Source organism: Canis lupus, chromosome 38 (genome assembly GCF_011100685.1).
Source record: "Canis lupus familiaris isolate Mischka breed German Shepherd chromosome 38, alternate assembly UU_Cfam_GSD_1.0, whole genome shotgun sequence".
Classification (NCBI taxonomy): domain Eukaryota; kingdom Metazoa; phylum Chordata; class Mammalia; order Carnivora; family Canidae; genus Canis; species Canis lupus.
The window spans coordinates 24415715-24440290 of record NC_049259.1 but is presented as its reverse complement, the minus strand read 5'-3'; the positions used below and the strand labels follow the sequence as shown (position 1 = coordinate 24440290).

General features: G+C 69.0%; 2 protein-coding genes across 3 annotated transcripts in view; one reads left to right on the top strand and one right to left on the bottom strand.

Annotated features, from left to right (window-relative positions):
• The window catches only part of KIRREL1 (kirre like nephrin family adhesion molecule 1), a 66325-nt gene that overhangs the window by 20814 nt on the left and 20935 nt on the right, over window positions 1–24576 (top strand). The gene's annotated exons all lie outside the window — the stretch shown is intronic.
• LOC119877935 (cuticle collagen 3A3-like) lies at window positions 6544–8836 on the bottom strand. The gene is made up of 2 exons (XM_038586416.1): window positions 8081–8836; window positions 6544–7640 (listed from the first exon to the last, which is right to left on the bottom strand). Exons 1-2 carry the CDS (start codon window positions 8611–8613, stop codon window positions 7547–7549), a joined length of 627 nt encoding a protein of 208 aa, XP_038442344.1. The 5' UTR covers window positions 8614–8836; the 3' UTR covers window positions 6544–7546.

The following is a 24576-nucleotide window of genomic DNA, read 5'->3' as shown; positions in this document are numbered from 1 at the left end:
CAGAGGGCTGCTCCCCTCCATCCTCCTCCCCTGCAGTTTTAAAGCAGCGCCGGGGAGGGGAGCGGGGCTGAAAGGGAGGCCCCAGGCCTCAGAGCCTGGAGAGGAAGGCCCGGGCGGGGGTCCTGGCGACGGACCTGGCGACGGACAGGCGGCCCCTCTGTGGGGTCAGGGACAGGCGGCCCGGCTGGGGCAGGGATCGCCCGGGAATGAGCCTGGGGGCAGGACCTGAGCCAGAGCCCCACCAGGGCCCATCAGTGGGGCGTCAGGGGGCCGAGGGCCTGGGGGTCTGGGGGCCTGGGGGTCTGGGGACCTGGGGTTTGCTGTTTCCTCTGCTCTAAGGGGACTGAAAGCCAGCCCAGACCGTGTGTCCCCTCTCAGTCCCCTGAACAGCCCCTGCCTTTCCTCACCTCCCAGCTCTCCCTTGCCCGGGTGCAGGGTCCCCAGGGAGCCCTCTTCCCATCCTTCCTCCTGGACCTGCGTCTGCCCCGAGGGCGCAGGGAGTCCTCTCAGGCCTGTCCTCCGCGTCCTCCCAGCAAACCACCCTTTGCTCTCCAAGCAGAAGCCTCAGCCTCAACGTGGCCCCTGCGTCAGTCTTGGTCACAGTGGGTCATGCCCGCCGCCTCCCCCGCGGACCAGGCGCCTGGGGCGGTGGGGACGTGCTCTCCCTTCCCTCTGGGGCCTGCCACACAGGGGGGCGATGCGGGCGTACGTGCACACACACTCCACACACGCACTCACGTGCACACGCCACATGCACACACATGCACGGAGCTTGCAGAGCCACCGCCCCACCGAGCTCCGGGCAGGTCCCTGAAGGGAGGGCTCCGGGCCTGCCTCCCGGCCGCAGCCTCTGCACACACCGGCGGGACACCGTCAGGTGCTGCTGAAAACTCATTTTCCTGCTTTCCGAAGCCAATGACTTCTGCACTGTCTACACCTGCTGCTCTTCCTGGGGTACGGGGGGCGACGGGACTGCCTTCACCGTGGTTGGGGTGGCGCTGCCCCGGAGGGCGCTGGGCTCCGGCGCTCGAGGGGGCTGTGGCATGGCTTCTGCTCAGAGCCCGAGCACCCGGATGGACGCAGCGCTTCCTCCAGGAAGCACCCCCGCCGAAACCCCAAAAGCTCTCCGTCGGAAGCGCTGTATCTGGACTTCATTCCAGGACTTGGTGAACTTTCCTGGGGTCAGATCATGAAAGGTCTTCACTTCTTCCTGAGACCCGGGTGGCCGGTTGGTAACCAGGCCCCTCTCCTGGGGGCCCAGGGCCCGTCCGTCCTGAACCTGAAGCAGATCCTGCCCCTAACAGAACTCGCCTGCCCCGCGGGCAGGGGTGACTCCTGGGTTTAGGGGGCCCAGGGTGCGTCAGGCATCGCCCTCACCTCGGGGTCCTTCCTGTGCCAGGGGTGTGGCTCGGAGCCCGTCGCTCCACCTCCCCAGGCCTCCCCTCCGGCCCGTAACTCAAGGAGGTCTGCGCGGGTCAAGGCAGACCGTGTCAGCCGTGGCCGTCTGTGTTTCGGGGTGAAATCGTGGTGTTTCTCGCCTTCCTCCTTCCCTGGGGCCCGGGAGGCCCTGGGGCTGTGTGGGCTGCAGGAAGGGGTTCCCTCACAGGGCCGGGGGCACGCCGCGCGTGTGCTCCCTCAGGCCTGTGTGAGCGGCTGCGGTGGGGCTCGGGCGCCGGAGCTGGAGCGCAAGGGGAGGAAGCCATCGGGGCGCGGAGAGCCCCAGGCCGCTTGGCCGGCGGACGTCCTTCCAGGTGCGGGTCTGGAGCAGGGCTGGGGGGCGCGCTGTGCGGGGACAGAGGAGGCGCCCCCCGGGGACCTGTGCACCCCCGCGGGCTCGTGGGCGCGAGGCGGGCACAGCGCGGGGAGCAGTCACCCCTCCGCGGCCCCCGACTCTGCTCAGCGCCCTGAGGCGTCTTCAGGCCGGGCTTTGAGGGGCCGCTCGGGCGGGGCCTGGCGCTGCTGCTGCCTCAGCCCAGGACGGGGCACCTGCACTCCTGGGGCTCGCTTCCCCGGTCCGCGCGCACCCAGAGCCTGGGGGCTGCCCCGGGGTCGCGGGACCGCACATGCCCCCGGGCTCCCCGCCACGCCATGCTCAGAAGTTGGACTTGCCCCCCAGCCTCTGCCCCCCGCCACCCGGCCCCCGGCCGAGGGGTGAACCCCACGCGGGCACAGATTTCACAGCGGCCGCGTCAGAGAGAAGGGGAAGGTCCAAGGGCTGAGGCGAGCGTTGCTCCCCTGGGTCCGCTCCTGCCGCAGCAGCTGAGTTTTTTTTCTTCTTTTGTTTTAAAGATTTTATTTATTTATTCATGAGAGACAGAGAGAGAGAGAGAGAGAGAGAGAGAGACCCAGGCGGAGGGAGGAGCAGGCTCCATGCAGGGAGCCTGATGCGGGACTCGATCCCAGGACCCCGGGGTCACGCCTTGGGCTGAAAGCAGACGCTCACCCACTGAGCCCCGCCAGGGGCCCTCACATCTGGATTCCTGTGTGCGAACAGGGCTGTGCACCTGCTGGAGTGCACGGCCCAGTCCACCTTGCCCCGCGCTCCGTGGACTCCCACCCGTGTGGACCCGGCGCTGCTGTGTGAGCAAGAAGAGACCTAGGACTTGGTGGGGGGGCCGGGAGGACCCAGGAGCAACCTCTCCAGGTGACATGGGGTCCAGGGGGGCCTTCCGCACTTCTGCGTGGGGCCCACGGGGCTCCTTGTGTCTCCTGTCCACGGGCTTGTCCCAGAGCCGTGAAGAGGGCTGAGGATGGTAGGCCGCGGCAGGAGGGGGGGCAGGGCTAGAAGTTCCAGTGGAGCCCGCGGGGGCGGGGCCTGCGAGGGGAGGCCTAGGGCCCTGTGGGTTTAGCCAGGGGCCCGAGCGCCCACGTTTCCCTGCGCCCCGAGGCTCCGAGGTTCCGGCCCGCTTTTCCGGGTGCCAGGCCCAGGGCGCTGACGAGTCAGGAGCGCAGTTGGGCCGCCCCTCCCCGGCGTGGGCGCAGCCTAGGAGCCCCACTGCGGACAGGAGATTTCGACTGTAGGGAAGGCTGCTTGGGGGGTGGGGTCTGAGCGGTGGTTCTGGAAATCCCCTCCCCCTGGGGGGGCAGCACCGGGAGGAGGTCGGGTCACACTCCCGCTGCTCAGGCAACACGTTGAAGCGCCCTGGCGCTGGGTGCACTCGCGCTACACTTCCATAAGCTACACTTCCGTAATTTCTCTCCTTCTGAAAGACAGGATCATTCCAGGAAGGCTTCCTGGAGGAAGTGCAATGTCACTGTTTGAAAAAATGGGAAGGAGGGGATCCCTGGGTGGTGCAGCAGTTTAGCGCCTGCCTTTGGCCCAGGGCACGATCCTGGAGACCCTGGATCGAGTCCCACATTGGGCTCCCAGTGCATGGGGCCTGCTTCTCTCTCTGCCTGTGTCTCTGCCTCTCTCTCTCTCTCACTGTGTGCCTATCATAAATAAATAAAATAAAATAAAACAAAATAAATTAAAAATAAAAAAAAATTAAAAATAAAAAATGGGAAGGAAACCCGAGTTATTGTGCTAGGGGAGGCACCCGGGCCGTGTGCGGCATCATCTGGGAGAAACGGGGGCAGGAATGAGTAGCAGGAGGGGGTAAACTGAGGCAGAGGTTTTGCACACACACTGGGAAGGTGTAGTGGCCGAGGTTGTGCAGCAGGAGGATGAGTACAGGGAGGCCTCGGGTGCAGGGTGCAAGACGGCATCACGGCCTGCGGGGGGAGGGGGGCCTGGACATAGCTGGGGGGCATCGGAGTGTCCCCCCAGCGGCCGCTCCACCCTGACCTCAGAACCCAGCCCAGCTGCCAGCTGCGGTTCTGGAAGCAGAGGCGCCGCCCGGTCCCTCAGGCCAAGGGGGCCGCACCTGAAGGCTCCTGCCGCAGATTTCTTCTGCTGTGGATGGCCCCGGAGTGGCCGGCAGGAGGCCCCACCGAGTGGGGCGGGCCTCCTGGCTCCTGGGCCCCGATTCCGGCCCGCAGGCCCGTCCACCCCTGGGTTTCCTGGGCCCCTGGGTCTCTGGGACCCGCCGTGGACCTGGGCTCCTGGGGCGGGACATGGGGAGGTGCGCCAGTGTGCTCCCCGAGGTGCCGGCCTCCTGCCTGCGCACGAACCCGCAGGGTCCACCGCCTTTCCCTGGTGGAGCCCCCTGTGGGGAGGGGACTGGGGAGGAGGAGAACCAGCAGGGGGGACGGCAGGAGAGGGCAGCTAGGGGGTAGAGGGGTGGAAGGAGAGCCGCAGTGATGCGACCAGGGATGGCCTGGGAGGGGCAGAGAAGGTCAGGAAACAGCAGGGGCATGGGGCCACCTCAGGAAGCCGATCCTGGGGCCCAGGGAGGGGACGATGGTGGACGGTGAAGGCAGCTGTGGCCCGAGGGGCAGCAGGGAAGGGGACGCCCCACTCCCCCCCAGGAGCCGCGTGTGCCTCCCTCCTGGGCAGGAGGTCTGAGGAAGGCCCTCTGGGAGCAGCAGGAGTGGAGGGGAGGGGCGGGAGGGCAGCGTGGGGCCGAGCTGGCAGGATGGCAGGTGGGGACCGCGGGACACGGCCTCCCTGGCGCTGGTGGCGGGTGCCGTGCCTCGGGGCGCCTGGGAGGTGGGGGACAGCGGCTCCGCTGGGCGCTGGGCGCTGGGCGCTGCTGGCCTCTTAGAGGAGCCGCAGAGCCTAGAGCCCCGGGAGGAAGAGGTGGGGGGGCAGCAGCTGGAGCCGCGGTCCCCGTCCCCAGGTTCCCAGCACCTGCGGGGGCCTTTCCCCCCGCCCCGTGTCACAGGCTAGGCCGCCGTGACGCTTCGCCTCCTGATGTCACAGGCTCGGGAAGTGCATCTGGGGCAGCCCCGCGTCCTCCTGCCCCGGCCCCGCGGGTTTGGTACAACACACCCTGGGCGGCCCCTCAGTGCTGTGGAGGCCGGGCACGCTGCCACCACCCAGCGGGGCCTGTCACGGCCCGGGACCGTGTAACGGGGCATCCGGGCAAGGGAGGCCCCCGGGGATGTGGCCAGAGCGTGTCCCGAGGCCGCCGCCGCTGGTTGTAACCCCAGCCTACGGGCTGCAGCCATGCGCCAGGCACCAGGGCCGCTCTGGCGTTTCCGCGTGAGCCGTGAGTGGCCTTCGCGGGGGCCCTGTGGTGTGGGTCCCCGTCACAGAACGGAGTCTGAGGCGCAGAGAAGTGAGGCAGCTTGTCCACCGCCTCCCGGCGAGGCCTTGATGGGGCCGCTGGGCCCGAGCGCTGGGCGGCTGCGCTGCCAGTGACCTTGCCCCAAGGCCGTTCTCTGAAATGGGGCTGATGGGCCGGCAGGGCTGGGGGGTGGGGGAGGCTCGGCTCCACTGTCACCCGGTGGGCAGATCACCTCCGTGGGCGCGCTGGGCCTGGGCCCTCAGGGAGAGTCCCCGGGAGCTCCTAGGGCAGGGGCCTCTCAGCCCTGGAAGCATCAGCCTGGGACCACTTCAGACACATGAGCACTGTGACCTCCCCTGCACCCCGTGACCTCCCCTACACCCTGTGACCTCCCACTGCACCCCGTGGCCTGCTGTACCCCATGACCTCCTGCTGTACCCCGTGACCTCCCCTGCACCCTGTGACCTCCTGTTGCACCCCCATGACCTCCGGCTGCACCCCCATGACCTTATTGCACCCCCATGACCTCCTGCTGCACCCCGTGACCTCCCCCACACACCTGTGACCTCCTTACTGTACTCCCGTGATCTCTTGCTGCACCCCGTGACCTCCCACTGCACCCCTGTGACCTCCCGTTGCACCCCCGTGACCTCCCCTGCACCCCTGTGACCTCCTGTTGCACCCCTATGACCTTATTGCACCCCCATGACCTTCTGCTGCACACTGTGACCTCCTCCTGCACCCCCGTGACCTCCCATTGCACCCCCATGACCTTATTGCACTCCCATGACCTTATTGCACCCCCATGACCTTCTGCTGCACCCCATGACCTCCCACTGCACCCTGTGACCTCCCACTGCACACCTGTGACCTCCTTACTGTACCCCTGTGATCTCTTGCTGCACCCCGTGACCTCCCACTGCACCCCTGTGACCTCTGCCTGCCCCCGTGACCTCCCCCTGCACCCCCGATGCTTGGACATGTAGGAGGTGGCTCCGTTGTGTTTTATTTCTCTTCTCTCGGTTTCCTGAGCAGCAGGGTTGGAGCACTTTCCGTTCCCTGCCACCTGTGTGTTCCCTTGTCACCGCAGTCCCACGAAGGGAAGTGGGTGTTGGTGTCCCCATCGCACGATGGACAGACTGGCCGTGTGGGGGGGCTGTCCTCCCGCCTGGAGCCGGGTGGAGCCGGGGACCCCGTCCAGGCAGCAGCGTGTCCCCCCGCCGCCCCACGTGGCCTGCCTGGACAGCCCCCTTCCCCGAGGGTCCCCTCCCTGAGGAGGATGACCGGCCCGCGTCTTCACGGTCATCTGCTGAAGCACAGAGTGGCGTGTGGCCCGGGGCGAGCGTGGCGTGAGGGTCGGGTCGCCCCGCGGGGCCCAGCTGTGGGCGTGTGGGCGGCGCAGTGCCAACGGGACCGTCGCGGGGGCCGCATGCGAGGCCGGGAGGCTGCGGGGAGGAGGGCAGGGAAGCAGCGGCCTTGTGTGCACAGTGCCGTCACCTGATGACGTCATGTGTTTCTGTGACATTTTTAAGTTTCTATTTTTAGCACGTGATGCACGTGGTACAAAACTCCAAATCCGCCGGTGGTGACGGGAGCTGTCTGTCCCGCTGCTGTTGCCCAGAAGCGCTCCGCCTCCCGGGCTTCCGGGAAGGGACACCGAAGCCCCGGAGCTTGGAGGCTCCCTGAGGTCACCCGCATGGAAGCAGGGTGTGGTGGGGTGCGGCCCCCGCTGCAGGCCCTGAGGTGTGGGGCCACGGTCTCTCGAGGCGTCAGGAGGAGCCCAGCCATGGGGAACTGCGCGTGGGATTCCCCGTGGCTTCTCCATGGGTGACACTGGGGCCCTCCCGAGGTCCTGAGCGGGGCCTGGGCTCTGGGGGGCCGGGCCGGGCGCCGTCGCTCCCCGAGAAGCCCTGCGCTCCGGAGTCGGGAGCTGCGTGCCCCTCGTCCTGGCCACGGCGCGTCTGGGCGTGTGACTTGGGCAAACCCGTATCCAGCAGAGGGGTTTGTGTCCCACGTCCCGCGGAGCTGTGTCCCCAACATCATTGTGCACTCGGGGAAATCGTACGCCCAAGGCCTCTTCCTCCCTGAGCCTGCAGAGACTGAGGGAGGCAGAAAGTGGATTCGCACTCGGAATGCGGTCCCGCGGGGGCACAGGGCCGGCCCCGTGGGGTGGGGGCTGTCCAGCCGGCGCCCCTCGCGGGCCCTGCACCCGGAATTGAGCCTCTGGCCCACTGGTCAGACCTCCACGCTGTCTGCTTGTCCTGGACTGGGGGAGCGGTCGTCCCATTGTGGGGACACGTCCCGTAAGGCAGCTGCAGGCTGGGGCAGGCAGGCGCCTGGCGGGACGCGGGCCCTGCAGGGAGGCCCCCATCGACGGTTGTGGGGGTTTGTGCCCCCAATAAGAGTGTTAATTAGACGTCGTCCTGGACGGGATGCTACGCAGACGGATTCAACTCCAGCCCGTCAGCAAGGCCGCCCTGTGCCTCGGTCCCTGCAGGGGAGGGCGAGCGCGGGCGCGGGACGGCGACCCTGACACGGAGGAACAAGCAGGAAGGTCCCCTTCGGTCAGCTCGGCTTCTGGGATGGCAGCTTTGTCCTGCTGCTGCCTCTGCCGCCCACTGCTCTCTGTCCCTTTCTGTGCCATGCATGCACACGCACACACGTATGGATGCACAAGCATGGACGTGTGGGGACGCACACATGTACACACATGCACACATGTATGCATGGACATGCCTATGCGCGCACACACACCTATGTGCACACTGCCACATGCTCACACACGGACACACAGACGTGCACACATAGATGCATGCACACACATGCATGGATGCACAAGCACAGGCGTGTGCAAGCACACATCTACACTGCACACGTATGCGCATAAACATGCCCACATGAGCACACACGCCTGCGTGCACACTGTCACATGCACACACATACACACATGGACGCACACAGGTACACACCTGGATGTGCACACACGTACGTGCACACACTTGTGGGGTCCCGTTAGGACGGCCTTGTCTGGTTCTCCGCGGGGACCGGGCCCGGGCTGCGAGGTGAGCGCTCCCACCTCCCGCGGCCGCCGGTCGCCTGAGCAGGCAGCGCGTGTAGACTTCAGCCTGGGCAGGGCTGCAGCAGGTGCTCGGCGACCACTGGCGTGTCGGGTGGCCGGCCCAGCCCTGGGGACAGTCCGGGGCCTGGCCTCGTGGGCAGAGTCCTGCTGGAGCGGTCCCGCCTGAGGGCGGAGGGGCTGGCGCGGCCTGATGTCTGGGGACGCGGGCAGGTGAAGGCAGGGCGGCAGGACGCTGTGAGCTACCGGGCAGTGGGGGGACCCGGGGCCGGGGAGACCTGACCGGCCCGCTCGCGCCGCCTGGAGGTGTGCAGAGGAGGGTGGAGGCTGGGCGGGTCTGCAGGGGAGCCCCCGAGGGCAGGGCCAACTCCCCAGCACCCCGCGCACTGTGAGGCCAACACTGTAGACACGGGGCACGAGGTTCATCTTCCCTTAAACTCTGGGTGCCTTGGTTTGGGGTCCTCACCTGGGTTCGGTGGGGGGTGCCCAGGTCAGCGGAGGGAGCAGCTGGCACCACACGGAAGCCCCAGGGACCCGGGTGGACTCTGCACACCGTGTGCCTCTGGGTCTGCAGGAGGTGCTTCTGGGACCAGGGGTCAGCAGGTGGCCGGGGGGGGCGTGGCTGGTGAGGCCTGAGCCCGGGGTGGGGCCTGGGGGGCTACAGGTGGGAGTGAGGGGGTGCGAGGGCGGGGTCTGCACCGTCCCCTTCCACACTGATGCCGGCCTTCCCCCTGCCCACCCTCTCCCCTGCCCTCCCTCTCCTCCCGCCCACCCTCTTCCCGGGACCAGGACAGGGACCGGGACAGGGACCGAGACCAGGATGGGGACCAAGACGGGGACCAGGACAGGGACCAGGATGGGGGCCGGGACTAGGACGGGGACCAGGATGGGGACCAGGACCAGGACGGGGACCAGGAAGGGGATCGGGACCAGGATGGGGACCAGAACGGGGACCAGGACCAGGACGGAGACCAGGACGGGGACCGGGACCAGGACGGGGACCAGGAAGGGGATCGGGACCAGGACGGGGACCAGAACGGGGACCAGGACCAGGACGGGGACCAGGACGGGGACCAGGAAGGGGATCGGGACCAGGATGAGGACCAGGATGGGGACTGGGACACCAGGATGGTGACCAGGACGGGGACCAGGACCAGGATGGGGGCCAGGACCAAGACAAGGATGGGGGCCAGGACAGGGACCAGCACCAGGACGGGGACGCTCAAGTGGCCACATCGGAGAACCTGCCCCCAGGCCCCACACCAGCCCCTGGAGCCGGTTTTCCTCCTGCCATGCAGATGGCTCTGAAGCACGGGGTGGGGGTGGGGGTGGGGGTGGGGGTGGCCCTCGCCTCCCCCCGTTGGTGTCCTGGGCCTGCGAGGGAAGCACAGCCCGGCCGAGCACCCGTCTCCGGTTTCCCGGCGTGTCACCGGGTGGCCTGGTGTTGCTACCTGCGGCGTGTTGGTCCCACAGGGAGGTCCCAGAAGGCAAGGGGCGTGTCTGCCTGTTCTTTGCAGGGAGCTGCGTCCATCACCCGTGGGTGTTGTCGTTATGTTTTTTGGTTTGTTTGGATGTGTTTGGTGTTTTGTTTTTTGGCAACCATGCCACCTCCGGGAGGGCTGCCGATGTGCGCGCACCGCAAGGCTCCAGAGAGGCGGCCGGGGATGCACAGGGGGCTCCCCTGCGCGGAGCAGGGCACTGCGGCTCCCCGGGGTGCCCCCTGCGGACGCTTCCTCGCCACGGCTCCTGCCTGGGGAGTGCGGTCACCCCCGCGCGGCCGCCCAGCCACTCTTGTGTTTGCTCGATGAACCGCACGGATCCAGGACCTTCGGGGAGCCCAGGGGAAACGCACGCATGCATATGCCACGGGGCGGAGCCAGGGGCCCGTGATGGAGGGCGGAGGCCCCCCGAGGACACAGGCCACACCTGCGGAGTCGGACACACGGGGGTTCAAATCCCGACTCGGTGACGAGCTTTGTGACCCCCTTGAGCCCGTGGTCAGCGGCAGGGGCGCGTCTGCCCTCCAGCGCTGCAGTGAGGTGATGCGTAGTCGGGCCCCGGAAATGTGGGGCCCTCGCCCCCTCGCCTGGGAGGGCGGGACGGGACTGGCTGTTCACCTGGAGGGCTTCACGGAGGAGGCGGGCAGAGCTTGGTCTCCTAGCACAGGGGGACCGGGAGAGGATGCAGGGCGCAGCCCCGCAAGTGCAAGTGCCGTTTCCAGCAGGCGTTTCCTTCCCTGAGGCCTAGTAAGGAAAGGGCCCGGCCTGTGGGGAGAGGGAGGGCTCCCTGTGCAGGGTTGGGGGGGCGGGGCGGGGGGAGGGGGAGGCGCCCCGGCGCCCCCAGAGGCGGGGCAGTAAGCAGGACAGGATGGAGGGGCTGCCGTGTGTTGGGGTGACGGCTTCAGGGGGCGGCGCGGAAGCCACCAAGTGGGTGTGGGGCGGGGGAGACCGCAGGGTGCACGGAGCCTCGGGCGTCAGTTGGTTTCCTTCAAGTTTCCTGAGCAGCTGTTATGTGCCAGGCGCCGGCACCGAGGAGCGAAGCAAGACGGGGGGGGGGGGGGGGGGGGGGGGGGCGGGCAGACGGATAAATTGGGGTGACATGGGCAGGTGAATGCCCCGGAGAGTCGCTGGGGTCCAGGGGGGCGGCCGCGCAGTGGGTAGACCCGCTATCGGAATCGTTCGGGAGACGGACGTGGGGGACAACCCAGGAGACGCAGAAGGTGCTTTGGGTTTGGCACCGACCGTCAGCTTGATGTAAAGATGGGGGGTCCAGGCCGTGCGAGGGGCCGGGAATGGTGGTCCAGCCCCGAGCAGGGTGACAGCAGGCCGACATCTGGCGGGGGGAGCCCGCTGCGGGGCCGGGCGGCCTGGAGGAGGGGGCTGCCCTTCCCCACCCAACCCCGCTCTCTCACGGACTCTCGGGGCCCTGGGCTACGAGCAAGCAGGTCGTGGGCTGGCGCCTGGGCCGCTGGCCTCACATTGGATGGCAGCCTGGCCTGGGTGCCCTGCGGGGGAAGGGTTTGCGGGGGGCAGCTCATTTTCTGCTCCACAGCTTCTTTCTGGGGAAGGAGATGAGAAGAAGGGGGTTCAGGGCCTTCATGGAACCTGCTGCACTGCCCAGTGCGGCCAGGGCCAGGGGGAGGGAACGAGGGGGGAGGGAACGAGGGGGAGGGGGTCAGGGGGCCAGGGGAAGGGGGATGGGTCAGGGTACGAGGGGGCGGGGGCGGGAGGAGGCAGCTTCGGGGATGAGAGCCCAGGAGGACAGCCCGGACAGCCCGGCCCAGGGCCTCTCCCAGAGGACAAGCCAGCAAGTGTGTGCTGGAGTCAGGGATGGTCACTATCCGGGTTTCCAGGTGAGCGTGCAGGTGAGGGGCACGTCCAGGGGGCGGGGCAGGGGAGGGCTTAGGTGACATCTAGGGCACAGGCAGGTGGCCTGTCCTCTGACCACTTCCCGTGTCCTTGGGGTTGCTGGGGGGGGACAAAAGTTCTTGAAGATGGCAGCAGCCTCGCATGGGCGGCGCCGTGACCCCGCTGTGACCCAGCCTCCCTGCACTCCTTGCACACCCCGTGGTTTGGGGTGGAAGGCTCTGGGGTGTGCAAGGCCCTCGAGTGCCAGCCCTGCTCCGATGCGCCCCGTGCATAGGGTCCATCGCACCCTCGCCTCCCCCGGGGTCGGGAGGCTGGGCCTGGGCTCCTCACAGCGCATCCCCGTAAGGGCCTGACACCGAGGAAACAGCCTCGGGGCTCACACGGGCACCGGCTGGCACCTGGCGACTCGCGGGGCGGACCGCGGGACCCCTGCCACTGTACTGCCCCCTTCCCTCTCCCCACGCTGCCCCTGCGCCTGGCCCCCACCCTGCGGTCAGACGCGGCCTTTGTCTTTCTGCCTGGCTGCTCCCTTTCAGGGGACAGAGGCCTGGGCCAGGAACGCAGACAGTCAGGGCCCCCGATGGGCCGCCGCCTTCCCGAGTGCGGGCGATGGTCCAAAGGCTGCGGAGGAGGCTGCAGCAGGGCCCCTGCTGGGAGGGGAGGCACGCGGTGGGGGGCGGAGGCGGTGAACAGGTTAGGAGGGAAGCTGGCAGGTAGGGTGGATGTTGGCACACGTCACCGACAAGGACAGGACATGGGGCAGCCGGAGGGAGGTGCCTGAGGCCAGGTCTGGGTGGGGGAGCCGACGCACGGGGGCGGCGAGGGGCGCGGTCCGGGCAGAGGGAAGAGCAGATGCAAAGGTCCTGAGGTTGGAGGCTCCCGCTGTGTTCGAGGGAAATGCAGGATGAACGCGGTGAAGTGAGCAAGAGAACAGGGGGTGGGGGGGGTGCACGGTGCTCACGCCCACGGACCGTGAGGTCCGCACCCTCCGCCCTGCAATCCTGACGCCAATCGCCCAACTCGGTGCGGCCCCCAGGAGCCCGGGGGTCCCCAGGCCAGCCCCACTTGTGAGCACGGCCCCGCAGGGTCTGTGAGCAGCTTGCACACCTGGGCAACGTGCCTCAGTGACGGCTTCACGGGAGGGGATGCGGGTCACCAACTGGGACCCCCTGAGCCGCAGCAGCAGCGTCTAGGGGGCTTTCGTGATGGAGCTGCCCGCCCCTGGTGGAGCCCCCGGGCCGTCCCGTCCCCGGGGCCAGCAGGTCGGCGTGGTGACCGCGGCCCTGACCCCAGCTGCCGGCACCGTGTGGATCCACCCAGAGCTGTGCTCCAAGAGCCCACAGACCCTCGGTCACCTGGGAGGTCCCGAGGGTGTACAGCCTCCGCCCCAGGACTCACCGGCGGCGACCAGAACCTCGAGGGGGACGCCCATGGTGCGCTCTGGGCACAGGCGTGGCCGCTCCCTGGGTCAGCAGGGTTGCCTGGCTGCTATGTCACCAGTCGAGGCGGCCGTGCCGGGAGGACCGCCTTTAGGGGAGGAGGGCCAGGGGGTCTGTTCCAGAGACGAGGTGGGATGGCCCTTGGACACCCCAGTGCGGCCACGAAACAGGCCGCGTGCGGGTGGGGCCGGCGGGTGAGGGAGACGTCCGAGCTGGCCAAGGGTGCAAACGCTGAGTCCGTGGACCCGCTGCGGGGAACGGAGCAGGCCCGGGACCCGAGGGGGTGGCCGGCTGGACCCTGCGGAGGAGGCGGGGGAGCCGTGGGCAGCTGCGCCCGGCGCTGCTCACCCATCGAGCCAGGTGGCAGCGAAGGCAAGGAGCCGCGTTGGGCTTCGCCACCCGGGGGGCCCTGGGTGACTGGGAGCCGCAGTGTGAGTCCCTGGGGGGGCGGGGGGAGAGCCCCGAGTGCTCTGGGGGGCTTTGCTGTGCAGGGGGGCGGGCGGGGGGCCAGGGCCCACAGCACAGGGGCGGTTCCAGAAAGCGGAGAAGAGGGACTCCGGGCAGGTCCTGGCCACACCCTCACCTGGAGCCCGTCACCGGGAGAAGCGTCAGGTCCACTTCGTGTGGCTCCAGAGGGCGAACCGGGGTCACGGCGAGAAGCTAGAGGGAGGAGGGGAGCAGCACCCCGAAGCGAGGGCCCCGTGCACCTGCCTGCTGACTCGCTGGGGGCCCCGGGGGCTGACGTGCCCACGCACCTGGCACAGCCCTCCTCGGCCCGCGGCTCCTCTGGCTGGTGGTGGGGTCGGGGCCTGGGGTGCCCCGATTCCACTGCGAGGGCTCGCGCGGGGGCCACCTTCCCACCACGGAGACCCGGGTTGGCTTAAATAAGTGAGGTTCCAAGGTCCTCGGAGCTCCCTCCGTTTAGGGGCGCCTCCCGGGTGACAGCCGTCATGACACCCAGGCTGAGAGCTGGGAGGCGCTGTGTCCTCGACCCTCACAACCCTCATGGGCAGGTCTCACCCTCATGCCCCCCCACCCACGGCACCGCCTTGCCGGCCCTGTTGGGCCCCCCGAGGCTCCGAGCAGACACTGCAGACACGGAGCCACGTCCCCAGGTCCCCGATCCCTTGGGCACAGCCTCCCCAGGGCTGCCGGGGGCGCGGCCACGCTGCTCCCATGTGCTGCGGCTGTGCAGGGCCGTGCTCTGGGCCGGTTTGGGTCTCCTGTGGGACGAGCTGCAGACCACGCGCCTCCCCAGAGCCGCTGCCTGCCCTCTGCCCAGGACTTGCCCGCCCTGCCCTCCCTGCCCTCCCTTCCCCTGGCCCGGGCTTCCCTTCTCTTACCTCCAGGCGGTCCTGGGCCGGGGGTGGCCGAGCAGTGGGCATCCTGTGCCAGCCCTCCGGCCCTTGGGCTCCTCGGTGCTGATGACACCCATCCAGTCCCCAAATCCAGAGATGTGCAAAAATAAGGGTGGAAGGGCAGGGCAAGATAAATCAGAACGATGCCTGACACTTGACTCGGGCTCACCGTGCGCGGGGGATACTAGTGTCACCCCTTATCACAGGTGAGCACGGAGGCTCAGTGGTGGAGCCCCGGCCCCAGGCGCGCAGCAGAGCCGGCCCTGGACAGCCGCGCTCCTACAGGGAGACGGGGCGAGACGCAAAGACTAGATTGTTCTAGCGGCCCCTGCGCTGAGCCACGAGGGAAGGCCTAGCTGCGCTTCCTGCCCCCGGTGACCTCCGGCTGGCGCGGGGTCCAAACTGGGCCGCGGAGAGGTGCGACGGACACCTTCGGGGGGAGGGGCACGCGCCGCTTCGCTCGCGTATAAAAATAGCGTGAGACGCGCAAGTCAGCAGCTCCGCACGGGCGCTCACCCCGCGGCTGCGCACCTGTCACGGCACAGACGCCCGTCCTGCCCCGCGGGCGCCCGGGGACGCTCAGGTGGCGGGTCCTAGGACTGGGCCAGGAGGGTGTGAAGCACTCACTGCCGGGGATGGGCGGGGGGGGGGGGGGGGGGGGGGGGGGGGGGGAAGCGGCAGGGGAGGCGGAGAGGGGAGGCCGCGGTGGGCGTGGCACGGGGCCAAGGGGCAGGGCGGGGCCGGATGGCGGAAGCTTCCCGGAAGAGGGCGCTCGGCGGAGAGGCCAAGCTGCCGTTAGCAAGTGCGGACCGGCTTGAGCAAGACATCTCTGGGGCGAGGGACAAGAGAGACACGGTTACCGGTGGGGTTACCGGTGGGGCTCTGGGGGCTGGGTCAGGGGTCCCACGCATCACCCACGGCGTCCGTGCGGCGAGTGGGGGCACGCGGGGGAGCAGCAGGGAGGGCGGCCGGGCCTTCGGGCTTGAGCTTCACCGGGACCATGGAGGGGGTCACGCGGGGTGACCCCAGGGCGTTCACGGAGGCCGCTGTGCGGGTGCCGACTTGAGTGCAGGGTGAAGCCGCGGGGCAGGGGCGGCGGGGCCGGGACACCAGGTGGAGGGGTCGGGGCGCCTGCGGCCACTGCCCGCCTGGGTGGGGGCTGGCGCTGGAGTCCCCGCGTGGGCGCGGGCTGGTGAGCGTGCCTCGAGGCGCTGCAGGGGGACCCGTGGTGGTTCTCGAGGTTTCAAGCTGAGAGTTGGTGTCGGGAGTGGAGGACTGTGCGGGGGTGCAGGGGGGACACGTGCGTGGAGAGACGTGTGGACCGTCCACCCAGGAACTCCTGGGTCCCGGGTCTCAGCTCAGCGCACCCACCGCCGGTGCCTGGGTCCTGCAGGGGTGTCGGAGAAGGGGCTCGGGGGCTTCTAGAAAGACAGCATTCCTGATTACAGCCGGACCCGGGTGCCGGCGGGGTGCTCAGTGCGCAGGGGTGCTTCTGCGGGGATGGCCCCGGGGAGACCGCAGCTGTGCCCCTGGCGCTGCTGGCCACCGGCTCCGGGGCTGGGGGGGCTCACCTCCCCTCACCGGGCCTCGGTCCCCGTCATGTCGGGGTGTCCTCCGGGCGTCCGGCTGCAGGCCCTGGGAGCGCAGTGGCACCGCGGGTGGCCGTCGGCCGGCCCTGCGCCCTGGCCTCGCTTCTCCGGAGTCTCACCTCCGCCTGGTTCCCGACATCGCAAGCGCGGGAAGCCCTCGCCCCGCAGCCCTGCCGAGTGGGGTCCCTCCTTGGCCTTCAGTGCCCCCTGGTCTTCCGCAGCCGTGTGGGGGTCTGGCCGGGTGGGCGGCCGTGGGGCTGTGAGGTTGGTTCACGCTCACGCCCGGTGCCTTTGCAACCTTCCTGCCGCTGAGCCTGCTCCTGCTGCTCCCTGTGCCCAGAAGCAGGGTGTCCAGTGCCCGTCGTCCAGGGCCACAGGCCATCACAGGCAGGGTCATAGCACACACGACCTACCGGCGGCCGTTGTCACACTCCGACGGCTCACATCGAGCAGCCCCGACTGTGCGTGCATCTCGTTCCACGCTCACCACTGAACGCGGCCAACAGCCGCCCACGGCCGCGAGGGCCTCCCCCGAGTCCTGTCGTGCTCGGGGCATCCGGTCACCTTGGCTCTGGGGGCCGCACCCTGACGCCGGCCTCCATGCTGCGGTCGCACGAGCAGAGTGTCTGGGGTCCACCCGCCCGTGCCCCCCCATGACCCCCACGCCTCACAATGACCTGGGGTCAGGCCACCCCACGCCCCTCCAGGATTCCCAACTTCTCCCGCCGTGAGTGGGTGGACCCCGCGCCCGGGCACAAGGCCACCCCTGGGCCTCCGCCTCCTCCCAGGCTCCAGGTCCTGCTGACCCCGCGTCCTCCGTGCGTTCCCCACTGGGGCAGCGCTACATCCTTGGAGCTCCTCTCCGCAGCCGAGCCGCAGCTGCTGGCAGGTGCTCCCTCTCGGTCCTCCTCGCTCCTCTGGGCCGGTGCCCGAACCCCAGGCCTCCCCGGCACCCAGTGCGCAGAGCGGCCTATGCCCGCGGTCTCTGTGTCACCACGATCACGTGCAGAGGCCCCTGTCCCCCCAAGCCCCTGCTCCCACGTCCACGCTTCCTGGAGGAGCTTCTCCACCCCGGCAATGGGCTCCCTCATCCGCTTGGGGACCCCCCCCCGCCCCACGCTTGGCAGAGCTCCTCGCTACCCCTCCCTGGGGCCTTCCTGGTCGCCAGTCCCCCCACCCCTTCCCAGGCCAGACGGCCTCCCTGTCGGCCGCCCCTTGCACCCCTTGCGCAGTGATCAGTGTGCCCGTGACCCCACGTGGCGCTCGCGTGTGCCGGGCCGCCCCCCTGTGCGGATTCCATGGGGGGCCCGAGGTGGGTGGGACTCTGGACTGACGCCTGCTGGGGTAAAGGTGCGAGAGGTGGGGATGGAGGCACCACCTGCCACGACCCACTCCCCTCTTATGCCCGAGGAGCCGCAGACAGCGTGGTGCCGAATAATTGCCACGCGCGTGTGGCTTGCACGTTCAAGGGGATTGTCACCTTGAATCCCGACAACCCTGTCGTCCCACAACCCTGTTGTCCCACGAGCACCCGGAGCTCCAGCCAAGCCTCGCTCCTCCCACACACCCCACCCTCCCCGCGGGCTTTGCGTGGGCTCTCGTCGCCTCCTGTGTGCCGCTGCGAGGCTGTCCTGCCTGCACCCGGCCTCTGCCCGGGTCCCCGCCTCGTCTTCCCCGTGTCAGAATTAATCATTTCTCCCCACGCACACCGCCGGTGGCTGGCGGGAGCCTTATCTCTCCTGAAAGCGGTTTATCATGGGCACCCCGAGAACAGGGCTGTGCCTTGCGAACCCCTCATGTCTGGAACTGGGTGGAAATGCTGGCACACGGCCGGTCCCCCGGACGTGCTGCGAGTGTGGAACAGACTCCAACTGAATTATTGGGCTCTCAGACTTGTTCCAGGATTCCACGGGGGCGGGAGCGGGGCGGGCGCCGCGGGGAACCCTCCGCACAAGTTACCAGGTTTCTGGCCACCCACTTGCCCGTGGACATCGGCCGAGGTGTCCTCATCACCATTATGTGACTTGGGGTGACCCCCGGCGTGTGAGCGCTGAGGGCCACGCCCTGGCCCAGCTAAGCCCCGCCAGAGACCGCCGGAGCCCCGAGGGCCCTCCGAGAACCTGCCCATCCCGGGGGCCTCTCGGGAGGAGGGGGCACCCGCGGGCGTCATCCCCCAGCGCCTCGTGAGGGGGCCTGGGGCCCGGGCGGGAGGGAAGGGCGCAGCTGGCGTCCTCACAGGTGTCCCCGCGCCGTCCCTACCTGAGTCTGCCATGCCCACATGGCCCTGGGCTCCGATGCCCCGCGTCCTCCCCCGTCTTCAAGTCCCCAGGATTCCCGTATGGAGGGTCTGTGGCAGGGAGGCCCCAGCGGGGCTGCGGGGCCGGTCGGGTGGGCCATGATGGAGGCTCCAGGCCTGGGAGCTGCCTCTGCCCGGGGGGAGGTGGGTGCGAGGGCCACAGCCCCAGCGTGTCTGTGGGCTCCTGCCGCCCCTGCGCTGTCCCGGTTCCCCCGGGACATGGGCTCCCCAGCCTGCTCTGACCCTGCCCTCCGGGAGCCCCTGTGTAGGGCCCTCCTGGGCCTCCTGCCGTCGGTCCCTCCTGAGGGCCGGCCTCCTCCGCCCTCCGTCCTTCCTCCTGGCTCCTGGACTGACCAGCGGCCTGGGGGTGTGGGGCTGGGCCAGGGCGCCCGGGGGGTCAGGGCTGCCCCCACCCCCCCACCCCCCCCCCCGTGCCCCGGTCACGCGTCGCTGCGTCACCTGCGGCTCTAACGATAACCCCCCACCTGAGAGCCGGGGGAGGCTGTGAAATACGACTTCCCAAGTGTTAATGAGGCGTCACAGTTGGGTGACACTTTCCATCCTGCCGAGTGGCGGGAGGTGAGGTGGGGACAGGGTGGGGGCGGGGGCAGGCTCCGCTGCAGGACATCCCCGGGGAGCACGGGCTGCTCTCTGCTGCCTCGGTTTCCCTTTCTGAAGCCGTGACAGGAGGCTCGGTGTTGGAGCCCCGCCGCTCGGGTGGCCCCGCGTGCCCTGCCCTCCCCCAGGCCGCCCCTTCAGGGGTGCTGGTCCTGCCCCGAGGGGCGCCCCGCCAGGTCTCGGCGTGCCTGGAGCCACAGGCCCATACGTCCCTGACCTCCAAGAACCGGCACCTGTCGGCCTGCCCGCTGCAGCCTCTGCGCCTCCGATGACAACCCCTGCTCTTTGGTACCTGCCAGGGCTTCTCAGTCTCCTAGAACATTCCGCCATCCGCGTCACCGAGCCCTTTCCACCTGTCGCTCCCGAGGCTTGGCAGGTCTCTCCACCTCCCGGCCCACGGGCACGGCCGCCGCTTCCAGGAAGCCCACCGAGAGTGATGGGGGAGAAGACGTGCGAGTGGAGGCAGGTTTACCCCACGCTCTCCACGGCCCCATCCTGACCCGCTCCCCGCGCACCGCCCTGTGCGAGCAGCGCAGCCATAGGAAAGTACGCGCGACAGTCGGATTTGGTAAAGCTGTGTTCATTTTGGGGAGACGTGGGTTTCTGGTTCCCCGCGGCCGCCCCTGGGCCCCAGTGTCCTCCTCCGAGTACGGGGCGTGGAAGGGTGGCGGGTGGGTTCCTGGGCAAGGGCGCGACCTGGGTGGGCTCCGCGACGGGCTGTCATCACCCAGTGCTGGGTGGCCGCATGGCAGGAGTGGAAGCGCCCCGAGGGCCTGGGCCCAGCCCCGCCTGCCCCTGCGCTGCCCGGTTCTCCCTCGGTGCTCGCTCGGTGCTCCCTCGTGCTCGCTGGAAGCTCTCGGCCCCCCGCCCTCCGCTCCGTCTCCCTTCCTGGGAAGACAATACCTCGCGAAGTTTTCCCAACGGGCTGCGCGGCGCCGTTCAGCTGACACCGGAGCTGACGAGTTATTAAAAATCCTTCATTATTATTCCGTCGCTGCCTCCCCGGTCCCCCCAGGCTTGTGAGGCCCGTGGCCACGGAGAAGTGCCCGAGGCGCCTGGCCAGGCCGAGGCAGCCCCTCCACCGCCCCTCCGGTGCCCCCCCCCCCCCCGCCCCGCAGAGGCTGCAGCTGCCCCGAGGCCACGGTCCCACCCGTCCCGGTCCCGCGGGGGCGAATGGGGCGGTTGGTGTGGGCGTGGGGGTCCTCGGGGTCTGTGTCCAGGCCCGGCTTGGTCCTGGAGACCCCCCGGGGCTGCCCTCTGGGACCCGGTGCTCATCGCCTGGAGGAGGAGGGACGGCGATGCCACAGCCCTCGGCCCGAGCGGGCTCCAACCTGCTCCTCCGCCCGCGGCCCATGAGGCAGCAGCAGGACGCAGGGCTCAGCTCCTGGCCCGCCTCGGCCCCACGCCCCGGAGCGGGAGGGAAGCGCAGGGTCCCCGCGGCTCAGCACCCCAGGGCACCCTCCCCACTGCAGGGCCTGCGCCTGCGCGGGCGCCGCACGAAGGCCTCCCTCCTGCGTCGGGCCGGGCACCCGTGTGTGTGGCTCTGCGCTGGCGCCCACCCACTCGTCGCCATGCTCACCGCCCACTCGGGTGCCTCCTGGGTCGGCCTCGCTCATCCTGGGGCCTCAGCGTCTGGCTTTTCGTCCTGAGCCCCGGCCGTGTCCAGCAGTGTTCAGCCCTCTGCTTGGGGCAGAGAGCTCTGGGTGGGGGCCCCGGGGGCTCACCTTCGGCCCAGGGCGTGACCCCGGGGTCCCGGGATCGAGTCCTGGTCAGGCTCCCCGCATGGAGCCTGCTTCTCTCTCTATCTGTGTTTCTGCTTCTCTCTCTGGGTCTCTCATGAACAAATAAATAAAATCTTTATTAAAAAAGCTAGCGAGCTCTGGGCAGCGTCCTCGAGGCGTGTAAGCACCCGCACCCAGCCTGAGAACTCAGGGGCCCACGTTCCCACCAGGACCGGGGCCCCGCGTCCCCGGATGCGCGGTCACCACTCAGCAGGGGGACAGAGTGAAGTCAGCGAGGGTGCGCTAGGGACAGCCCCCAGGATTGAGGCGGGTGGCGGCCAGAGCTGGGCCTGGGGCCACGGGCGCTCGGTGCAGGTGCTGGGACGAGGGTCAGGTTGGCTTTCCAGGCTCGCGTGTCCATACCCGCCTGCTGAGCGGCAGGCACGAGGGAACCTGAGCTGCTGGCCGCCTCGGGTGGGTTCTAGCCGGGATGGGGTGGCCTGGCTGCCAGGACGAGGTTCCGGTTGGAATCAGTGCTGCTGTGGGGGGGCGGGGGGCAGGGTGAGGCTCCCCCCACACCCCTCACACCCCCCGTGCCTTACCTGCGCTCCTCTGCCACCTGGCGCCCCCAGGACTTTACTGGACTCCGTGTAATGATCGTGGCGTCGCCCTCCACAGCCCCCACGCCCCGCCCAGCCCAGTTCTGGAACCTCCCCCCTTGCCCTCCTGTGTCCCCCTGACCGGGTCACTACAGGGCAGCCGAAGCCCCCGCACCCCCCTGCACCCCTGCCCACCCGCCCACCTCTGTCCCGTCTCGTGCGTGGGGCACCGTCCTACCTCCTTGGAGGCGTCGGGGCTGCGAATGACAGGCCCGGGTCGCGCCCTCCCGACCTCCGTGGGGCCTGCCCTGCTCCTGCCCCGCTGGCTGCCCTCTGGGAACCTTCCACCCCATCCCGCCCTCCTGCCTGGACTGGAGCGCATTCCCTGCAGTGTGGACACCTGCCGCGTGCAGCCGCCCAGCCCGGAGCCGCGGTGTTGGTAGGGAAAGTCATTCCCAGGGGGACGAGGTGTCCGGGACTGCGTGAGCAGGGGCACAGCTGGTGGCCTGTGTGTCCCTTGGTCGTTTGGCTCCTGAGTGAAGCAGTGCGCCCCCCAGCAGGTCATCCCTCCTGCCATTGCTCTGCGTGGGGAGCTCAGGGCAACTGGGGAGGTCGGGGTGCCTGGTGAGGTGCGGAGAGGTCAGGATGCCCAGGGAGGTCGGGGCGCCCCGTGAGGTCTCAGGAGGTTGAGGAGGTCGGGGTGGCTCGGGAAGGAAGGTCTAGGATGATCTGAGCCAAGGCCAGCGCACCCGGTGCCACTTCCATCTCAGAGAACCCGCGCTGAGGCCCGTCCCCACCCCACCCCGTCCGGGCCTCGCCCTGGCGCTCGGAGCCCCCCTGCCCCAGCTCCCCGAGCTCCTCCTCCCGCCGCCCCGTCCACCCCGGGGGGCAGGCCGAGCCTCAAGGGCTCTGATATCCGGGGCGGATGCCGGCCCTGTCCCGTCGCGGGGTGGGGGTGGTGGGGGTCACCCAGGGGGACATCGCGGGGCTGAATCCGCCGAGAGAGGCGTCCCGGGCGGTCAGATCCCCCCCCCCCCCCCCCGGCCTGCACCTGCGTCCTTCCTGCGCGGCCCCAGACCCCTCGCGCCTCCCTGCGGCGGAGACACTAGTGGGCAGGACGTGTGGGAAGCCGGGGGGGGGCTCAGCCCGGGTGGTGCCGTGGGAGGCCTGCCTGGAGGAGGGGGTTCGGAGGAGGCGAGGGGACGGCGGGGTGAGCGGCGGAGGCCCACCCGCGGGAGCCCCTGCGGTGCCGCGCGGCCACCCGAGCCCCCGCGCCGGTCACGACGGAGCCTGCGCGCCGCCGGCCCCTCGGCCCCAGGTCCGGGCCCCTCGCCCGGGCAGGACGCCCCGAGTTAGGCGGAGCCGCGGGGTGCGCAGGACTGACCGGCGTCGCGCCCCGGGGCCTCCACGCGGCGCTGCGGGGAGCCTTTTGGGTGGAGGGTAAGTGGGAGCGCCGGGACCGACCTGCCGCCGCGGCGCCTCCGCCTCAACCCCCGTGCGGAGGGGAGCAGGGACACGCGCTCCCGAGGCGCGGCGCGCACACAGGGACACACGTGCCCCCCCGCGCACCAACACACGGACGCGCACGCACACGGGCGCGCATACATGCACGGGCTCGTGCACATGGACATGCACGCGCGTGCACGGACACGCCCTCACACGGACGCGCGCACGTGCACACACGGACATGGACGCGCACGCCCTCAGAGACGCGCGCACATGGACGCACACATGCATGTGCACGGACGCCCACACACGCACGCGCACGCCCACACGGACGCGCACACACGCACGCGCACGCCCACACGGACGCGCACACACGCACGCGCACGCCCACACGGACGCGCACACACACGCACACGCCCACACGGACGCCCACACATGCACGCGCACGCCCACACGGACGCCCACACGGACGCGCGCACCAAACACCCACCGCCGCCGCGGCTGAGCAGATGGGCGACACGCTGCAGCCCCGAACCTCAGAGCAGCCCGGCTTCCACTTCCGTCTCCTCCGTCAGGACGTGCCCTGTCTGCGTGCAGCCTTTCTCAAGGGCGTAGAAGCCTCTGGAAGGTAGAGGAACGCCCAGACGGGGACAGCGTTTCATTTTTCTTTTTTTTTCTTTTTTCTTTTTTAAAGATTTATTTATTTATTTATTTATTTATTTATTTATTTATTTATTTATTTATTTATGATAGAGAGAGAGAGAGAGGCAGAGATACAGGAGGAGGGAGAAGCAGGCTCCATGCACCGGGAGCCCGACGTGGGATTCGATCCCGGGTCTCCAGGATCGCGCCCTGGGCCAAAGGCAGGTGCTAAACCGCTGCGCCACCCAGGGATCCCGCGTTTCATTTTTCAAGACACACGACCCGAGTTCCGAGTTTCCCGGGCGCCTCAGTTCCTGGCCCTGCAGCTGCTCGCGGGTGTCTCGGCCCGTGTCGGTGGCGTCTGGGCTCCCGCTCCCTTGGGGCCGTGTCCCCCACTCCCTGCCCCGTCGTCAGGGCTCCGTGGACGACCAGCCAGCAGGTGCGTGTCCGTGGAGTATGTCCCGAGCGCCGCAGGGCCGCCAGCGCGCAGCCCCGGGCTCAGCCCGACGTGTGGACAGCGCCGTGTTTCCACTGATGGAGGGCACGTCCCCAACCGGTCGGCCGTCGGCGGCGCTGCCCGGGTGCTGGCTGGCCGCCCAGGCGGTGCAGGGTGGTGGGTCACCGATGGCACCAGGGGACGTCGGGATCCACCTGCGGTGACGGCCGAGTCACTGTCCACTCGGTCATCCGGAGGCTCAAATGCCGTGCGTCTATGGGGCACCCGCTGTGCACCCAGCACGTCTGTGCGCCTCACTTTGGAAGGTGCCTAAGAGGCCGCCTGGCGTCCCAGTCTACAGCCTCGTCTTGCGGCCGAGGAGCCACCGTGAAACACAGCATGTACGACACACGAAGCCATGGTCTAAGTCTATGCAATCGGACACTCAGCCTGTCGCTGACCCGCGGAGGTTCGCCGTCGATCACCAGGACAGAAGTTTTCCGACATGTGTGACTTCCGTCCTGGACCACTGTGTGTGGCCCGTCCTTTCTCTGTCCCCACACTCTGTGCAGAATTTCTGCCCCTCGGCCTTGGTCCCGCAAACCGTGTCCGGCCACCCTGATCAAACGGTTACGGATTGATTATCTGATAGGCCTGTGTCTAAGCAAGAGGGGAACATGGGAAGCACGTGGGGAAAATCGGAAAGCGCCAGGCCCTCGGGAGGTGGCTGGCAGGTGATCATCGGCCTCATCCAAGCCCCTGCAGATGTGGGGAGCGCTCGCAGCGTACTGCAGGGAACGTTCTTGCAAGACAGGGAAGCCTGCTCCCTGGGGAGCTGCGGTCACTGCTGTCACCCGGCCTGGGGGCTCCTGGCCAG